The following is an 18,858-nucleotide window of genomic DNA, read 5'->3' on the forward strand; positions in this document are numbered from 1 at the left end:
ACCAGAAACAACCAATGAATGCTGGAGAAAATGTGGGGAATTGTCGACCTACATCGTTTTTTGATTTTGTCATAGAATAATGAAATTCTGGAATGGTGTTTTCGTCTCTGTAAACAATGTATTTAAATGTTTCCTGGAAAAGAATCCAAAGCGTGCCATAGTTAGTTATCCATGAACGGTTTCAAAACCTATTAAATATACTCTTGTCTGCTTCAAAGAAATGTATTACAGCACATTGGTTAAATAAGGACATTCCTACTATGGAAGAATGGACTTGTAGAGTGAAAGAAATGTGTTTAATGGAGAAGATCACCCATAAAATTAAACTGCAAACATATATGTGAAAAAAGAACAGTTCCTGTAGACAACTCATTAGTCTCAAGCAACCAACCATATGATCATTTGATTGATTGGTTTTTAAATATTGTATTTGTTTAATTGTATAGTTATTTGGTTTGCTGTGTACTTGCCTGTATCTCAGAAGACCAGATCCTTAATGAGAACCATCATATTTACTTCACAAACAATAATTTTACTAGTTGACTGCACAGACACAGTACTGATTCGCCGCAATGGTTGGAAACGGTTAGGGGATGACTCAGGGTAGTTGAGGAGCTGGACAATAATGATGATGATGATGCTGATAATGTTGTTTCCACTACCTCTATTTTATTATTTATTTAACTAGGCAAGTCAGTTAAGAACAAATTTACAATGACGGCCTACCAGAAGGCCTCCTGCGGGGACGGGGGTCTGGGATTAAAATAAATAAATAAATACAATATAAATATAGGACAAAACACATCACGACAAGAGAGAAGACTACATAAAGAGAGACTTAAGACAACAACATAGCAAGGCAGCAACACAACATAACAGCAACTGATGAATTGCTGTACTGTAAACCTATGCTTGAAAACATTGTTTTGGTACTTATATTTGTATTAGTTATCTGGCCAATAACCTTCTTTTCTCCCTCATGCCTATCTCTCTTATTACCATCCTATTTCTCTTCTTCCCCTATCTCTCTTCTCTCTCTCCCCCTCCATCCCAGGCGTTAGAGGTCTATAGAGACGACTGGAACAAGGTGTCAGAACACGTGGGGTCTCGTACCCAGGACGAGTGCATCCTCCACTTCCTGCGCCTGCCAATAGAAGACCCGTATCTGGAGGACTCCGCCTCCTCTCTTGGCCCATTGGCCTACCAGCCCGTTCCTTTCAGCCAATCAGAGAATCCGGTGATGAGCACCGTGGCGTTCTTGGCGTCCGTGGTTGATCCCAGAGTTGCCTCCGCCGCCGCCAAGGCTGCTTTGGGTACGTGTGTGTGTGTGTGTGTGTGTGTGTGTGTGTGTGAGAGAGAGAGAGAGCAAGTGTTTGTGTTAACCCGGTCTCTGTCTCTCTGTAGAGGAGTTTTGTCGTGTGCGTGAGGAAGCTGACAAGGTTCTGGAGTTCCCTGCACTCAATGAGGCTGAGAAGGCAGGTAGGAGTCTGAAACACGGCAGATATACAGTACCAGTCAAACGTTTGGACACACCAACTCATTGAAGGGTTTTTCTTAATTTGACTATTTTCTACATTGAAGACATCAAAACTATGAAATAACCCACATGGAATCATGTAGTAACCACAAAAGTGTATTTTATATTTGAGATTCTTCAAAGTAGCCACCCTTTGCCTTGATGACAGCTTTGCACACTCTTGGCATTCTCTCTACCAGCTTCACCTGGAACACTTTTCCAACAAGTCTTCAAGGACTTCCCACATATGCTGAGCACTTGTTGGCTGTTTTTCCTTCACTCTGCGGTCCAACTCATCCCAAACCATCTCAATTGGGTTGAGGTTGAGTGATTGTGGAGGCCAGGTCATCTGATGCATCACTCTCCTTGGTCAAATAGCCCTTACACAGCCTGGAGGTGTGTTGGGTCATTGTCCTGTTGAAAAACAAATGATATTCCCACTAAGAGCAAACCAGATGGGATGGCATGTCACTGCAGAATGCTGTGGTAGCCATGCTGGTTAAGTGTGCCTTGAATTCTAAATAGATCACTGACAGTGTCACCAGCAAAGCACTCCCACACCATCACACCTCCATGTTTTACGGTGGGAACCACACATGCAGAGATCATCCGTTCGCCTACTCTGCGTCTCACAAAGTCCGGCAGTGGGAACCAAAAATCTCAAATTTGGACTCATCAGACCAAATGACAGATTTCCACCAGGTCTAATGTCCATTGCTCGTGTTTTTTGGCCCAAGCAAGTCTCTTCTTATTGGTGTCCTTCAGTAGTGGTTTCCTTGCAGCAATTTGACCATGAAGGCCTGATTCACACAGTATCCTCTGTACAGTTGATGTTGATGTATCTGTTACTTGAACTCATTTATTTGGGCTGCAATTTCTGAGGCTGGTAACTCTAATGCACATATCCTCTGCAGCAGAGGTAACTCTGGGTCTTCCTTTCCTGTGGTGGTCCTCATGAGAGCCAGTTTCATCATAGCTGTTGATGGTTTTTGCGACTGCACACGTTTTCCGGATTGACTGACCTTCATGTTTTAATGTAATGATGGACTGTTGTTTCTCTTTGCTTATTTGAGCGGTTCTTGCTATAATATGAACTTGGTCTTTAACCAAATAGGGCTGCCTTCTGTATACCCCCTACCTTGTCACAAAACAACTGATTGGCTCAAACACATTAAGAAGGAAAGAAATTCCACAAATTAACTTTTAACAAGGCACACCTGTCAATTGAAATGCATTCTGGGGTGACTACCTCATGAAGCTGGTTGAGAGAATGCCAAGAGTTTGCAAAGGGTGGCTACTTTGAAGAATATCAACTATATTTTGATTTGTTTAAACATTTTTGGTTACTACATGATTCCTTCTAATGTGTTATTTCGTAGTATTGATATCTTCACTAGTATTGTGCAATGTAGAAAATAGTACAAATAAAGAAAAAACCCTGGAATGATTAGGTGTCTCCAAACTTTTGACTGGTACTGTATATATTACACACACTCCTCAACCCTCAAACACTGCAGTAGAGAATCCTTTCATCACACTTTCTCTCTAGGCCGTCATTGTAAATGAGAATTTGTTCTTAACTGACTTGCCTAGTTAAATAAACTCTATCCCTCCCTCTCCTTCCCTGTAGATGTGATGGATGGTGAGAAGATGGAGACTGACTCTGGCTCCCAGCAGTTTCTGCAGGTGAGACTAGAAGTGACCTGTGGGGTCAGAGGAAGTGAGACAGGAATTTACACTCTGGTGTTTCTGAGAATCTGATTGTCAGTGGGTGATGATTGTGTGTGTGTTCCAGGCGGATAGACAGACGGTTCTAGAGCCCAGTGGAGGAGAGAGATTAGTGGAGGGAGAACAAGTTAAGAGAGAGAATGCTGAAATGACAGTCACAGAGGAGAGAGACTGCGATAGCGGAGGGAACCGCGAGTCAGGTGTGTGTGTCTAATTTATATTTTTACAGACAAGATGGTGTGTAATGATGTAAGTTCTAGATGATCTCCTTCTCCGTTTTAGACCGAGGGGAGAAGGAGGAGATTGCGGGACGATGGAGGGAAGTAGAGCAGGATGAAGGGAGGAGACTAGCAGAGCTGGAGTTGGTAGATGGGACCGTTACCACGGCAGCAGCTGCTGCTCTAGGCGCTGCTGCTACTAAGGCCAAGGTAAGCCCCGCCCACAACCCTCAAACCACCCTATCGCTGCTCACTTAACCCACCCATCAGCCAATCTCTGTCAACTGCCCATTAATGAGGATAGGGGAGACGCTAGCGTCTCAACTGGCCAATTTCCAGGGGAAATGCAGAGTGCCAGATTCAAATAAAATGCTATAAAATTCAAACTTTCATTAAGTGACACATGTAAGATACTCAATTAAAGCTACACTCGTTGTGAATCCAGCCAACATGTCAGATTTTTAAAATGCTTTTCGGCGAAAGCATATGAAGCTATTATCTGATAGCCTGCAGCCATCCTCACCAGCAGTAAACAAAGGGGCTAGCGTAGCAGGCGCTACACAAAACGCTGAAATAAAATATAAATTCCCTTTGACGAGCTCCAATATGTCCCATAAACATCACAATTGGTCCTTTTGTACGATTAATTCCGTCCATATATATCGAAAATGTCCATTTATAAAGCGCGTTTGATCCATAAAAAAACAGCTTTGAAAAAAGCAACATCACTACAAAATATTTCAAAAGTTGCCTATAAACTTTGCCAAAATATTTCAAACTACTTTTGTAATACAACGTTAGGTGTTTTTAAATGTTAATAATTGATCAAATTGTAGACGGGGCAATCTGTATTCAATACATGAGCTAAAAGAAAAAAGCTCTGCTCTTCACGTCTTGTGCAACTCACAAATGTGTCCCCTGTTCCGAGTTGGCCTACTTCCTGTTAAGACAAAGAAATAACCTCAGCCATATTCCTAACACTGGTGACATTGTGTGGAAGTGTAACAGTATAACTTTAGACCGTCCCCTCGCCCATACCCAGGCGTGAACCAGGGACCCTCTGCACACATCAACAACAGTCACCCACGAAGCATCGTTACCCATCGCTCCACAAAAGCCGCGGCCCTTGCAGAGCAAGGGGAACAACTACTTCAAGGTCTCAGAGCAAGTGACGTCACCGATTGAAACGCTAATTAACGCGCGCCACCGCTAACTAAGCTAGCCGTTTCACATCCGTTACAGAAGTGGTAGGAACTGAAAGTTCCTATTACATTTCCAATGGCAAAGACAATATAGGGAAGAGAGATGGGAGGGGGGGGGAAAGAAGAAGAAAAAAATTCTGAACCGTTAGTCCTCTGGGTTTTGCCTGCTACATAAGTTCTGTTATGCTCATACTCATGATTCAAACCGTTTTTAGAAACTTCAGAGTGTTTTCTATCCAAATCTATGAATAATATGCATATCTTATATTCTTGGCATGAGTAGCAGGAAGTTGAAATTGGGCACGTATTTATCCAAAAGCGAAAATTCTGCCCCCTAGCTTTTTGTTTTATCCATTGTTTTACCAGGTAAGTTGACTGAGAACACGTTCTCATTTGAAGCAACAACCTGGGGAATAGTTACAGGGGAGGGGGGGGTGAATGAGACAATTGTTAACTGGGGATTATTAGGTGACCGTGATGGTTTGAGGGTCAGATTGGGAATTTAGCCAGGACACCGGCTTTAAGAGGTTAACAAGTGATATCAATAAGGGATGATTGCTTTCACCTGGATTTACCTGGTCAGTCTGTGATGGAAATAAATGTTTTGTATTTTGTGTACAGCAAATAGATACAGTAATTCTTTCTCTTGCCCTCTCTCTCTAGCACCTAGCAGCAGTAGAGGAGAGGAAGATCAAGTCTCTGGTGGCTCTGCTGGTGGAGACTCAGATGAAGAAGCTGGAGATCAAACTGAGACACTTTGAGGAGCTGGAGACCATCATGGACCGAGAGAAAGAGGCTGTGAGTATACAGATCTACATCTAGCCAATTGGGCTCTAGTTTGGGGGAGCTACTAAACATGACTTTGGGTATTTCATAATGGTTCCTTATAAATGTAACATGCATCTGTGTCCCTCTTTCCCTGCTCCTCTGTCACTGTGAGTGTAGTTGGAGCAACAGCGTCAGCAGCTGTTGTCAGAGCGACAGAGTTTCCACTCTGAGCAGCTGAAACATGCAGAGATGAAGATTCTACAGCAGAGAGAGCAGCAAGCACCATACACTCCACAACAACACACAGGTCTGTACTCGCACGTACACACACATGTTGTGTGTGCGAATGTCATAGTAAATATGTAACATCCATCTCTCACCTCTCCTTTAGGCCAGTCCATGCCCAGCCAGATGATGCCTACTGGGGGAAACTCTCTCACCATGGCCCCCCGACACCCTGGAGCTCCAAACGGCATGTGTGAGTACCCTCACCCCACTGCCCCTTACCTCTAGAAAATGTTCACAAAAAATGACTTGGCATTCCGGCCAGATTTCAATATTGGTTTCATCAGACCAGAGAATCTTGTTTCTCATGGTCTGAGAGTCCTTTAGGTGCCTTTTGGCAAACTCCAAGCGGGCTGTTATGTGACTTTTACTGAGGAGTTGCTACCGTAAGGCCACTCTACTATCAAGGCCTGATTGGTGGAGTGCTGCAGAGATTGTTGTCCTTCTGGAATGTTCTGCCATCTCCACAGAGGAACTCTGGAGCTCTGTCAGTGACCAAGGCCCTTCTCCCCCGATTGCTCAGCTTGGCCGTGTGGCCAGCTCTAGGAAGAGTCATGGTGGTTTCAAACTTCTTCCAGTTAAGAATGATGGAGGTCACTGTGTGTTCTTGGGGACATTCAATGCTGCACAAATGTTTTGGTACCCTTCCCCAGATATTTATCTCGACACAATCCTGTCTCGGAGCTCTATGGACAATTCCTTCAACCTCATGGCTTTGACATGCACTGTTAACTGTCAGGATGTTATATAGACAGCTGTGTGCCTTTCCAAATCCTGTCCAAACAATTCAATATACCACAGGTGAACTTCAATCCATTTGTAAAAACATCTCAGGGATGGTCAATGGAAACAGAATGCACCGGAGCTCAATTTCGAGTCTCAGAGCAAAGGTTCGGAATACTCAAATCAAATCAAAGTTTATTTGTTACGTGTGCCGAATACAACAGTGAAATGCTTACTTACAGGCTCTAACCAATGGTGTGGGAAAAAAGGTGTGTGTGTGGGTAAGTAAAGAAATAAAACAACAGTAAAAAGACATTTGAAAAAAGAGTAGAAAAGCTATATACAGACACCTGTTAGTTAGGCTTATTGAGGTAGTATGTACATGTAGGTATCTTTTAAAGTGACTATGCATATATGATGAACAGAGAGTAGCAGAAGCGTAAAAAGAGGGGTTGGCAGGTGGTGGGACACAATGCAGATAGCCAGGTTAGCCAATGTGCGGGAGCACTGGTTGGGCCGGCCAATTTAGGTAGTATGTACATGAATGTATAGTTAAAGTGACTGTGCATATATGATGAACAGAGAGTAACAGCAGCATAAAATAGGGATTGGGGGGGGCACACAATGCAAATAGTCCGGGTAGCCATTTGATGACCTGTTCAGGAGTCTTATGGCTTGGAGGTAAAAACTGTTGAGAAGCCTTTTTGTACTAGACTTGGCACTCCGGTACCGCTTGCCATGCGGTAGTAGAGAGAACAGTCTATGACTGGGGTGGCTGGGGTCTTTGACAATTTCTAGGACCTTCCTCTGACACCACCTGGTGTAGAGGTCCTGGATGGCAGGCAGCTTTGCTTCAGTGATGTACTGGGCCGTACGCACTACCCTCTGGAGTGCCTTGTGGTTGGAGGCCGAGCAATTGCCATACCAGGCAGTGATGCAACCGATGCTCTCAATGTTGTAGCTGTAGAACCTTTTGAGGATCTCAGGACCTATGCCAAATCTTTTTAGTTTCCTGAGAGGGGAGTGGCTTTGTCGTGCCCTCTTCACGACTGTCTTGGTGTGTTTGGACTTATTTACATAAGGTATTTCTGTGTTTTATTTGTTAAAGAAATTGCTACAATTTCTAAACCTGTTTTTGCTTTATCATTATGGGATATTGTTTGAAGAAAATGAGTTTTAATCGATTTTAGAATAAAGGCTGTAACGCAACACAATGTGGAAAGGGGACGGGGTCTGGATACTTTCCGAATGCTCTGTATGTTGACTTAGTAATGCAGACGGAAGTTGACGATTGAAGTTTGGGGAGGTGTATCTGCCACAGCCAACAGTTGGTCATTGTTGTTTTCCAACAGGAAGCCCCAAATCAACATATAGCTGCCATTGTTTTATTAAAGTTTCTCATTAATAAGATCAAAATAAACTTGTCTCTACCACCTGTATCACACACTCACGAACTGAAAACATTTATACAATTCATTGGTTAGAAAGGTTTCAAATATCACATTCATTTGTATCCACTGTCTTTTAAATCTCAGCAAAGTTGGTTCCTGTTTCAGTCATGGCTTTGGTCACGTTCGCGTGGTCAATCAAAAACACCTTTAATTGACTAGCGCCTTCCACAATGCAAGCAATGGCCTTTGAGCACATGGATTTTACGAAGTTCATGCAGTTGATATGTAGGTGCAAGTCGGATTTTTTTTTATCCCTATAATGCCACCCACTTTTTAAAAGGCGGTGACCAACGCTGGTAACTAACTGCATGAAACTGATCCGCTGGAACGTGCCCGCTCATGTAGTTTCTTCTTCTCTTCTGTCAGACCCACCACCACAGCCTGATGGGATAGCTCCGACCCAGCCTGGTCCTCCAAGCACAGCCATACACAGCCGGGGAGCAGAAACATGAGACCACACCTTGACCCCAGTCACCTTATGAATACACACAGTACATATTTTGGATCCACAGTAAGAAACAGTCAAGGAATCTAATCTTCACATTGGACAGGTCCTCATTTTGATGTCATTTAACCATTGTTACACACACTTGCTGTATGCTTTATTGACCAGTGCTGAAGAGTATACGCAAATCATTGTGTTTTATATGAAACTATCGATCTGTGTACGTGTCCTTTTTTACTGTGTGTGAGTTCAATGATGTTGGACGTGATACTCTATTTTACAGGACATTGACATCACACAGATACAGTACTGGATACTGACTGAAGTATGAAAGAAATATTGCACCATACTCTAACTAGCTGAAACAGTACTAGTGGCTAGTTTGGGAGAATATCAGTCATCTTGTGTATGAGGGTGAGTTTTAGAGAAAGTATTATAGGTTGGTTTCTTTCATTGACTGTAGAGTTTGATAGGACCAGAACCACAGTATAGCAGCCCTACGGGACCAGCGCTGCACCTCACCCTCATGATGGTCTTTCATAAAAACTCATTGTCATATCCCTTTTTCTTTCATCGATCCCTCCCACCCACCCAGACATGTAGTTTGAAAACCATTAAAGTCAAACGGAGGATGAGGGATGAATACATTTAATTGCCACACATTACAATTATAATTGTAAGTCACTCTGGATTAGTGCCTTGCTCAAGAGCATATAGACAATTTCCCTTTACAACTCATTGTAAAAACCCATGTAATGAGCAGTAAAGCAGTAAAGAGAGACAGTACGTCGTCGAGTTAATCAACCTCTGGCTGCTCTCCAGTCGTTAGTCATGTTGCTGAGGTTTAAGCCGCCTTCTGTTTCCCTGTTGAATTATAAAACAGTACCAGCCCAATCAGTAGGGTTTTCTATTGCATCAGTGTGATTCAAAGCAAAGGGATTCTTGAATGTATAGGTCAATATGGACAGCATTCATTTTCTCCTTGTTTTGATCAGGACCAAAAAGTGTAGGACAAATCACACACAACCATCGGACAAAAAAATACATCTTCAACTTTTTACAAAATGCATTGTATTGGTCATTGTATACATTTTAAACCTAGCCTTACTCACCATAAAGCGATTTGGCAAGGTAGTATGTTGCAATTACTACAACAACGATAATTCCAATAACGATGAGAGTTTTAGTTGATACTGCCAGCAGACCGATTTTAAAGCCCCAGATAGCCAATCCCTGACTGTTGAAATTAAGGGAAATGTCCATTAATAATTTAATGACAAGCTCACCATTTGACATTTTCACAGGTTCACAGTGATGAGGGAAATGGTGACAAAGACAATTACACTACTCACAGAACAAAAACCCTCGTTTGAGAGTCAGTATGTCTTTTGTAGATATGTGCTCAGTTCAGACTCCACACAGGTGGTGAATCACTCCACAGAACACTTTCACTTGTTTAACCTAATGATGATAGCCTGGGAGTGGCAGTGTTGCTTAGACTCAAGTGGCCTCGGTTATGAAATAGGCGAAAATCAGACATGCATGGACGCACTGCACCCTAGTGATCATTTAGCGTTCAATTATCTTGTCTCCTCTCCCTTCATTTTAGTTAGCTGGCAATATGATCATTTTAATGATGCGTCGATACAGCGCCGACATTCCATTGATTAGAGCAACACAGAGCCATATAGTTTGTCCTAAATATAAGGCTCTGTTGCTTTTATCAATGAAATGTTACACCTAATCTAATATGTCCAGTCGTTTCAACAAATTAAATGTTTGAATTAGACTCTCATCACATGCATAACTTGAAATGAGTACAAAAAACATTTATAACTGCCGTTACACGATGCCGTTTGTACGTCATTTGAGTTGCTTCGTGAAGCACCCCCTCCCGCCAAAAAGCTAGTGGTGACAATCAGCGTTTGGGTCAATTCCCATTTCACCTTCCCCCAATGATTCTTTATGATACAAATTAGGAATTTTAATTCTTAGTTCTTGAATTGACTGAAGTGAAATAATATTGATCCGAACCCTGGTGACAAGTACAGTATAACACATATTTGCTACTCACATAAGCAAAGCCATCTTGTCTGAGATAATGAATATGTCCCTTCAAGAGCCCAAAGGTGTGTGTTCTGCGTTAATGATCGCTCTGGAAAACACCTACATCGCGACGACATTCACACGGAAACGCCTTAATGCGGCGTTCTAACAACTTGGAACTCTAAAAAAAAAAGATCACGTCTGTGATCTTCGAGTCGGAAAATCATTGCTCTAAACTCAGAGCTCTGCGAGTTTCCAGTACTTTTGAACGCTCGGAAGTCTGAGATTTCAGAATCAGTCACTTTCGGTTGTGATGTCACAACTGACTTATAGGAAACTAGGCCCATTTCTTTGAAATGTTTTGTTCACACACACACCATATGTATGTATAAAGCCCGTTTTACATCAGCAGGTCTCAAAAAGTGCTATACAGAACCCAGACTAAAACCCCAAAGAGCAAGCAATGCAGATGTAGAAGCATGGTGGCTAGGATAACTCCCTTGAAAGGCAGGAACCTAGGAATAAACCCAGAGAGAAACTGGCCTCTGAGGGGTGGTCAGTCCTTTTCTAGCTCTGCTGGGTGGAGATTGTAAAAGCAATCGGTTTAGAGTGTTTGGCCTAAACACTGGCTCTGTGTTGCTCTAATCCAGTAGCTCTTCATCTTGATCCTGGGAACTGAAAGGGGTGCAACCCCCCCCTCCAATTCACACTTTATTAATATAATCAGCTGTGTACTGCTGGGACAATAACTCAAATGTGCACCTCTTTGTGTCCCCAAGACCTGGATTAAGAAATATTACACTAATCAATGAAATATTCGACCTAATATATACGATTTACAGTGATTTACAGAAAGAACACATCTGAATTTAGCATATCTCGGGATTAGTACAACCAGGGCAGTGACCAGTTAACAAAGCTGAAGCTCAATTACTGCATTTCTATACAATTATACTTTTTTTAAATGCTATTTTGAGAACAGCTAAAACAAGCAAAAATGACCCCAGCTAGTATCACTTAGAGGCTGTACGTTCATTCACCTCAGTCAATCTATAAGCACAAAGCTTATTAGCTACAATTGTAATGTCATACAATTATGAGAAATGATTCACGCTGCACGTAAAATCAGTGACAAAACCAAAACTTTACATTTTTACAACTGTATTGTTTGCCTTTTAATGTATGCCTAAGCCTTATGGGGAATATCGACCACGTGTGGAAACATATCTACCTTTTATTCAGTTCCTAACTTTTTGGTAAGTTTAGTACCGATTTTCTCAGGGGATCCCACATGGAAACCAATGTACAAATCGCTCTCTCTCTCGCTCTCTCTCTCTCTCTCTCTGCTTGCTTCCTCTCTCTCTCTCTCTCTCTTTCTCTGCTTGCTTCCTCTCTCTCTCTCTCTCTCTCTCTGCTTGCTTCCTCTCTCTCTCTCTCTCTCTCTGCTGGCTTCCTCTCTCTCTGTGCTCGCTTCCTCTCTCTCTGTGTGCTCTGGTTCATTGCACCCTGCCTCAGCCTCACCACTGAGCACCACATCACTATCTGTCTTAGTTGCCTACTCTCTATAAAGCAACGTTAGTTATAATGAGAAGTTAGTAGTATGGCATGTGCAAAGCTGTCATCAAGGCAAAGGGTGGCTACTTTGAAGAATCTCAAATATATTGATTTGTTTAACACTTTTTTGGTTAATAAAAAAAAAACTTTCAGAGTGCACTGTATGTATTGATATTGTCCTTGTTATAAAGTATCTTCTCTCCACACAGAGATGTAACCTGGTGACTATACATTGGGAGAGTATAGTTGTGTACTTTCACTTTTCACTTTTGCAACACCCAATGGTGCTCATTTACAGGATTATGATTATTTTATAGTACCACACACACACACACACATAATTTTATCTTATCACTCTCTGTCCTCTGTGTGTATCTGTCTTATTAGATAAAATACTTATAGCCTACAACAGGCATATATTGTTATATATTAACATATTGAAAAATGGCCCATTTGATAATCAGGCCTATGTAATGTATTTAGAATCAGGTCTATTTATTTAAAGAAACTATGCTTGTCCCTCAAACAGTACAGACGGTTCTTCGTGCTGTCTGACATAAGACAATGCAACTTGGGTTCAATCAATAAATAAAGCTAAAAACCTTTTATAGGCCTAAATGTAGAAGCTGCATGGATTCAAAAACATGTTCTTACTGAATTTCCTCAAGTGGTAAAACAAATGTACAGTTCTAGTAGTTGGTAAGGAAGTGTGACTACTCTGCCTACATGGTGCGTTCTGTTGAAAATGACGCATGGCTGACTTTTACTGTGTATTTTCATGCATACAGTTGAAGTCAGAAGTTTACATACAGCTTAGCCTAACTACAGCTTAGCCTAACTCCATTTAAACTCAGTTTTTCACAATTCCTGACATTTACTCCTAGTAACAATTCCATGTCTTAGGTCAGTTAGGATCACCACTTCATTTTAAGAATGTGAAATGTCAGAATAATAGTAGAGAGAATGATTTATTTCAGCTTTTATTTATTTCATCACACTCCCAATGGGTCATAAGTTTACATACACTCAATTAGTATTTCGTAGAATTGCCTTTAAATTGTTTAACTTGAGTAAAAAGTTTTGGGTAGCCTTCCACAAGCTTCCCACAATAAGTTGGGTGAATTTTGGCCCATTCCTCCTGACAGAGCTTGTGTAGCTGAGTCAGGTTTGTAGGCCTCCTTGCTCCCACATGCTTTTTCAGTTCTGCCCACACATTTTCTATAGGGTTGATGTCAGGGCTTTGTGATGGCCACTCCAATACCTTGACTTTGTTGTCCTTAAGCCATTTTGTCACTACTTTGGAAGTATGCTTGGGGTCATTGTCCATTTTGGAAGACCCATTTGCGACCAAGCTTTAACTTCCTGACTGATGTCTTGAGATGTTGCTTCAATATATCCACATCATTTTCCTTTCCTCATGATACCATCTATTTTGTGAAGTGCATCAGTCCCTCCTACAGCAAAACACCCCCACAATGTGATGCTGCCACCCCGTGCTTCACGGTTGGGATGGTGTTCTTCGGCTTGCAAGACTTCCCTTTTCCTCCAAACATAACAATGGTCATTATGGCCAAACAGTTCTATTTTTGTTTCATCAGACCAGAGGACATTTATCCTAAAAGTACGATCTTTGTCCCCAAAGGTGCAGTTGCAAACCGTAGTCTGGCTTTTTTATGACGGTTTTGGAGCAGTGGCTTCTTCCTTGCTGAGCAGCCTTTCAGGTTATGTCGATATAGGACTCATTTTTCTGTGGATATATATACTTTTGTGAAGATGCTGGAGGAAACAGGTACAAGGTCTTTTGCTGCTGTTCTGGGATTGATTTGCACTTTTCACACCAAAGTACGTTAATCTCTAGGAGATAGAACACGTCTCCTTTCTGAGCGGTATGAGGGCTGCTTGGTCCCATGGTGTTTATACTTGCGTACTATTGTTTGTACAGATGAACGTGGTACCTTCAGGAATTTGGAAATTGCTCAGGCATTTTGAAATGAACCAGACTTGTGGAGGTCTACATTTCTTTTGATTTCCCATGATTTCAAGCAAAGAGGCACTGAGTTTGAAGGTAGGCCTTGAAATACACTAAGAAATACATAAGGCACAGTCAACTTAGTGTATATAAACTTCTGACCCAATAGATTTTTGATGCAGTGAATTATAAGTGAAATAATCTGTCTGTAAACAATTGTTGGAAAAATTACTTGTCATGCACAGAGTAGATGTCCTAACCGACTTGCCAGAACTATAGTTTGTTAACAATCAATTTGTGGAGTGGTTGAAAAACGAGTTTTAATGACTCCAACCTAAGTGTATGTAAACTTCTGACTTCAACTGTATATCATATCAAATGTATTCATAAATCCCTTCTTACATCAGCTGATATCTCAAAGTGCTGTACAGAAACCCAGCCTAAAACCCAAAACAGCAAGCAATGCAGGTGTAGAAGCACGGCGGCTAGGAAAAACTCCCTAGAAAGGCCAGAACCTAGGAAGAAACCTAGAGAGGAACCAGGCTATGAGGGGTGGCCAGTCCTCTTCTGGCTGTGCCGGGTGGAGATTATAACAGAACATGGCCAAGATGTTCATAGATGACCAGCAGGGTCAAATAATAATAATCACAGTGGTTGTCAAGGGTGCAACAGGTCAGCCCATCAGGAGTATATGTCAGTATATTCAGAGTATCTCTACCGCTCCTGCTGTCTCTAGAAAGTTGAAAACAACAGGTCTGGGACAGGTAGCACGTCCGGTGAACAGTTCAGGGTTCCATAGCCGCAGGCAGAACAGTTGAAACTGGAGCAGCAGCACGGCCAGGTGGACTGGGGACAGCAAGGAGTCATCAGGCCAGGTAGTCCTGAGGCATGGTCCTGGGGCTCAGGTCCTCAGAGAGAGAGAGAATTAGAGAGAGCATACTTACATTCACACAGGACACCGGATAAGACAGGAGAAATACTCCAGCTATGACAGACTGAGCCCCCCGACACATAAACTACTGCAGCATAAATACTGGAGGTTGAGATAGGAGGGGTCAGGAGACACTGTGGCCCCGTCCGACGATACACCCGGACAGGGCCAAACAGGCAGGATATAACCCCACCCACTTTGCCAAAGCACAGCCCCCACACCACTAGAGGGATATCTTCAACCACCAACTTACCATCTTGAGACAAGGATGAGTATAGCCCACGAAGATCTCCCCCACGGCACAACCCAAGGGGGGGTGCCAACCCGGACAGGAAGATCACGTAATTTCTAATGTAACTCAAGCCATTGCTTATAGGGAAAACATGAGTAGGATATTATATTGTGGCAAACACAATATTACAGTTGGAACAGAATGAAACAAAACACTTGTGAACTGGTTTAAAACTTCACATTTTTGCAGCAATTACCTAGAAAGGCTAGTGCCTACCGTACCCAACAAATGACAGCAGGTGGCTAATGGTATTTATTTTACAACAGGCCTACTTAGAACCTTAAACTAAATACGGATAACACATTTAAAAAGACAGATCGGACTTAATTTAGCCAGTGACAATTTCTCAACTGATGTAACAAAACACGTTTGGCTTATTTAAAGAACTGGTTTAGATGAATAAATAGGCTTACAATAATAACAATGATATACAATAAGGATAAAACAAATAATTATAAATATGAAAAAAATACACAATAAAGTTCCAAAATTGCATCCTACCTGAATAGCTACTTGCACAGTAGCCTGCATTTGGCCAAGCCAACGTTCTTCTCATCTTTGTCCAACACAATATTAAAACTTGTCCATTCAGGGGACATTCCCCTTGTGGACTTTTCACTATAGGCATGTACTCTAACTTTCGTTTTACTTCAGTGCAAAAGACCTACATCCTCGCAATAAACAGTATCCCAAGGCTCCTCTCTAGCTCTCTTTCTCTCTTCAGCAGCAGGTGCATGCGTGTAAGGCAGAGGGTAATGAGTGAGAGAATGGTGCTGAAGCTGAAATCGGGATGTATGATAGGCAGCCCTGGACAATTTGGCCGGCTACGATTTAAGTTGTCTTTTAATTGATTTAAGCGGCCAAAAGCCTGCATTTTCCAGCTAGTGGAAACCACCCATGTGTGGGTTTCAAATCTTATTTTATTTGTCACATTCGCCGAATACTGTGAAATGCTTACTTACAAGCCCTTAACCAACAATGCAGTTTTAAGAAAAATAAGAGTTAAGGAAAAAAACATTTACTAAAGAAACTACATTTTAATAAAATAAAAGAGCAACAATAAAACAACAATAACGAGACTATATACAGGCGGTACCGGTACCGAGTTAGTTGGGTTAATTGAGGTAATATGTACATGTAGGTAGGGGTAAATTGACTATGCATAGATATTAAACAGCGAGTAGCAGCAGCATAAAAAGGGGGGGGGGGGGGGGGGGGTCAATGCAAATAGAATGATGGAGGTCACTGTGTTCTTGGGGACATACAATGCTGCACAAATGTTTTGGTACCCTTCCCCAGATATTTATCTCGACACAATCCTGTCTCGGAGCTCTATGGACAATTCCTTCAACCTCATGGCTTTGACATGCACTGTTAACTGTCAGGATGTTATATAGACAGCTGTGTGCCTTTCCAAATCCTGTCCAAACAATTCAATATACCACAGGTGAACTTCAATCCATTTGTAAAAACATCTCAGGGATGGTCAATGGAAACAGAATGCACCGGAGCTCAATTTCGAGTCTCAGAGCAAAGGTTCGGAATACTCAAATCAAATCAAAGTTTATTTGTTACGTGTGCCGAATACAACAGTGAAATGCTTACTTACAGGCTCTAACCAATGGTGTGGGAAAAAAGGTGTGTGTGTGGGTAAGTAAAGAAATAAAACAACAGTAAAAAGACATTTGAAAAAAGAGTAGAAAAGCTATATACAGACACCTGTTAGTTAGGCTTATTGAGGTAGTATGTACATGTAGATATCGTTAAAGTGACTATGCATATATGATGAACAGAGAGTAGCAGTAGTGTAAAAGAGGGGTTGGCGGGTGGTGGGTGGTGGGACACAATGCAGATAGCCAGGTTAGCCAATGTGCTGGATCACTGGTTGGGCCGGCCAATTTAGGTAGTATGTACATGAATGTATAGTTAAAGTGACTGTGCATATATGATGAACAGAGAGTAACAGCAGCATAAAATAGGGATTGGGGGGGGCACACAATGCAAATAGTCCGGGTAGCCGTTTGATTACCTGTTCAGGAGTCTTATGGCTTGGAGGTAAAAACTGTTGAGAAGCCTTTTTGTCCTAGACTTGGCACTCCGGTACCGCTTGCCATGCGGTAGTAGAGAGAACAGTCTATGACTGGGGTGGCTGGGGTCTTTGACAATTTCTAGGACCTTCCTCTGACACCACCTGGTGTAGAGGTCCTGGATGGCAGGCAGCTTTGCTCCAGTGATGTACTGGGCTGTACGCACTACCCTCTGAAGTGCCTTGTGGTTGGAGGCCAAGCAATTGCCGTACCAGGCAGTGATGCAACCAATGCTCTCAATGTTGCAGCTGTAGAACCTTTTGAGGATCTCAGGACCTATGCCACATCTTTTTAGTTTCCTGAGGGGGGAGTGGCTTTGTCGTGCCCTCTTCACGACTGTCTTGGTGTGGTTGGACTTATTTACATAAGGTATTTCTGTGTTTTATTTGTAAAAAGAATTGCTACAATTTCTAAAAACCTGTTTTTGCTTTGTCATTATGGGATATTGTTTGATGAAGAAAATGAGTTTTAATCGATTTTAGAATAAAGGCTGTAACGCAACACAATGTGGAAAGGGGACGGGGTCTGGATACTTTCCGAATGCTCTGTATGTTGACGGAAGTTGACGATTGAAGTTTGGGGAGGTGTATCTGCCACAGCCAAAAGTTGGTCATTGTTGTTTTCCAACAGGAAGCCCCAAATCAACATATAGCTGCCATTGTTTTATTAAAGTTTCTTATTAATAAGATCAAAATAAACTTGTCTCTACCACCTGTATCACACACTCATGAACTGAAAACATTTATACAATTCATTGGTTAGAAAGGTTTCAAATATCACATTCATTTGTATCCACTGTCTTTTAAATCTCAGCAAAGTTGGTTCCTGTTTCAGTCATGGCTTTGGTAACGTTCTCGTGGTCAATCAAAAACACCTTTAATTGACTATAGCGCCTTCCACAATGCAAGCAATGGCCTTTGAGCACATGGATTTTACGAAGTTCATGCAGTTGATATGTAAGGTGCAAGTCGGATTTTTTTTTATCCCTATAATGCCACCCACTTTTTAAAAGGCGGTGACCAACGCTGGTAACTAACTGCATGAAACTGATCCGCTGGAACGTGCCCGCTCATGTAGTTTCTTCTTCTCTTCTGTCAGACCCACCACCACAGCCTGATGGGATAGCTCCGACCCAGCCTGGTCCTCCAAGCACAGCCATACACAGCCGGGGAGCAGAAACATGAGACCACACCTTGACCCCAGTCACCTTATGAATACACACAGTACATATTTTGGATCCACAGTAAGAAACAGTCAAGGAATCTAATCTTCACATTGGACAGGTCCTCATTTTGATGTCATTTAACCATTGTTACACACACTTGCTGTATGCTTTATTGACCAGTGCTGAAGAGTATACGCAAATCATTGTGTTTTATATGAAACTATCGATCTGTGTACGTGTCCTTTTTTACTGTGTGTGTGTTCAGAGTTCAATGATGTTGGACGTGATACTCTATTTTACAGGACATTGACATCACAGATCCAGTACTGGATACTGACCAACAAGTATAAAATAATTACAGCACCATACTCTAGCTGAAACATTGGAACTTAATGGTACTAGTGGCTAATTTGGGAGAATATCAGTCGTCATCTTGAGTTTGATGGTGAGTGTTTTAGAGGAAAAGTATTATAGGTTG

At 42.0% G+C, this 18,858-nt stretch overlaps 1 protein-coding gene and 2 long non-coding RNA genes across 4 annotated transcripts in view; 2 read left to right on the forward strand and 1 right to left on the reverse strand.

Annotated features, from left to right (window-relative positions):
- Positions 1 to 8,549, forward strand: part of LOC115117810 (SWI/SNF complex subunit SMARCC1-like) — a 32,134-nt gene extending 23,585 nt beyond the window's left edge. For both annotated transcript variants that reach the window (XM_029646312.1, XM_029646313.1), the window contains exons 18-26: positions 1,055 to 1,313; positions 1,405 to 1,479; positions 3,147 to 3,202; positions 3,312 to 3,444; positions 3,527 to 3,672; positions 5,328 to 5,462; positions 5,610 to 5,739; positions 5,824 to 5,910; positions 8,258 to 8,549. In XM_029646312.1, the coding sequence (XP_029502172.1) occupies positions 1,055 to 1,313; positions 1,405 to 1,479; positions 3,147 to 3,202; positions 3,312 to 3,444; positions 3,527 to 3,672; positions 5,328 to 5,462; positions 5,610 to 5,739; positions 5,824 to 5,910; positions 8,258 to 8,343 (1,107 nt within the window). In that variant the 3' untranslated portion in view covers positions 8,344 to 8,549. The remainder of the gene's footprint in view (positions 1 to 1,054; positions 1,314 to 1,404; positions 1,480 to 3,146; positions 3,203 to 3,311; positions 3,445 to 3,526; positions 3,673 to 5,327; positions 5,463 to 5,609; positions 5,740 to 5,823; positions 5,911 to 8,257) is intronic.
- A 419-nt stretch (positions 8,550 to 8,968) lies between these two features.
- On the reverse strand, positions 8,969 to 10,545 carry LOC115117811 (uncharacterized). Its single transcript, XR_003861740.2, has 3 exons — positions 10,411 to 10,545; positions 9,449 to 9,573; positions 8,969 to 9,200 (listed from the first exon to the last, which is right to left on the reverse strand). It is a non-coding gene; the product is annotated as an uncharacterized LOC115117811 (long non-coding RNA).
- A 6,421-nt stretch (positions 10,546 to 16,966) lies between these two features.
- On the forward strand, positions 16,967 to 18,605 carry LOC135571468 (uncharacterized). The gene is made up of 2 exons (XR_010463843.1): positions 16,967 to 17,584; positions 18,314 to 18,605. It is a non-coding gene; the product is annotated as an uncharacterized LOC135571468 (long non-coding RNA).
- The last annotated feature ends 253 nt before the right edge of the window (positions 18,606 to 18,858 follow it).

Source organism: Oncorhynchus nerka, linkage group LG4 (genome assembly GCF_034236695.1).
Source record: "Oncorhynchus nerka isolate Pitt River linkage group LG4, Oner_Uvic_2.0, whole genome shotgun sequence".
Classification (NCBI taxonomy): Eukaryota; Metazoa; Chordata; class Actinopteri; order Salmoniformes; family Salmonidae; genus Oncorhynchus; species Oncorhynchus nerka.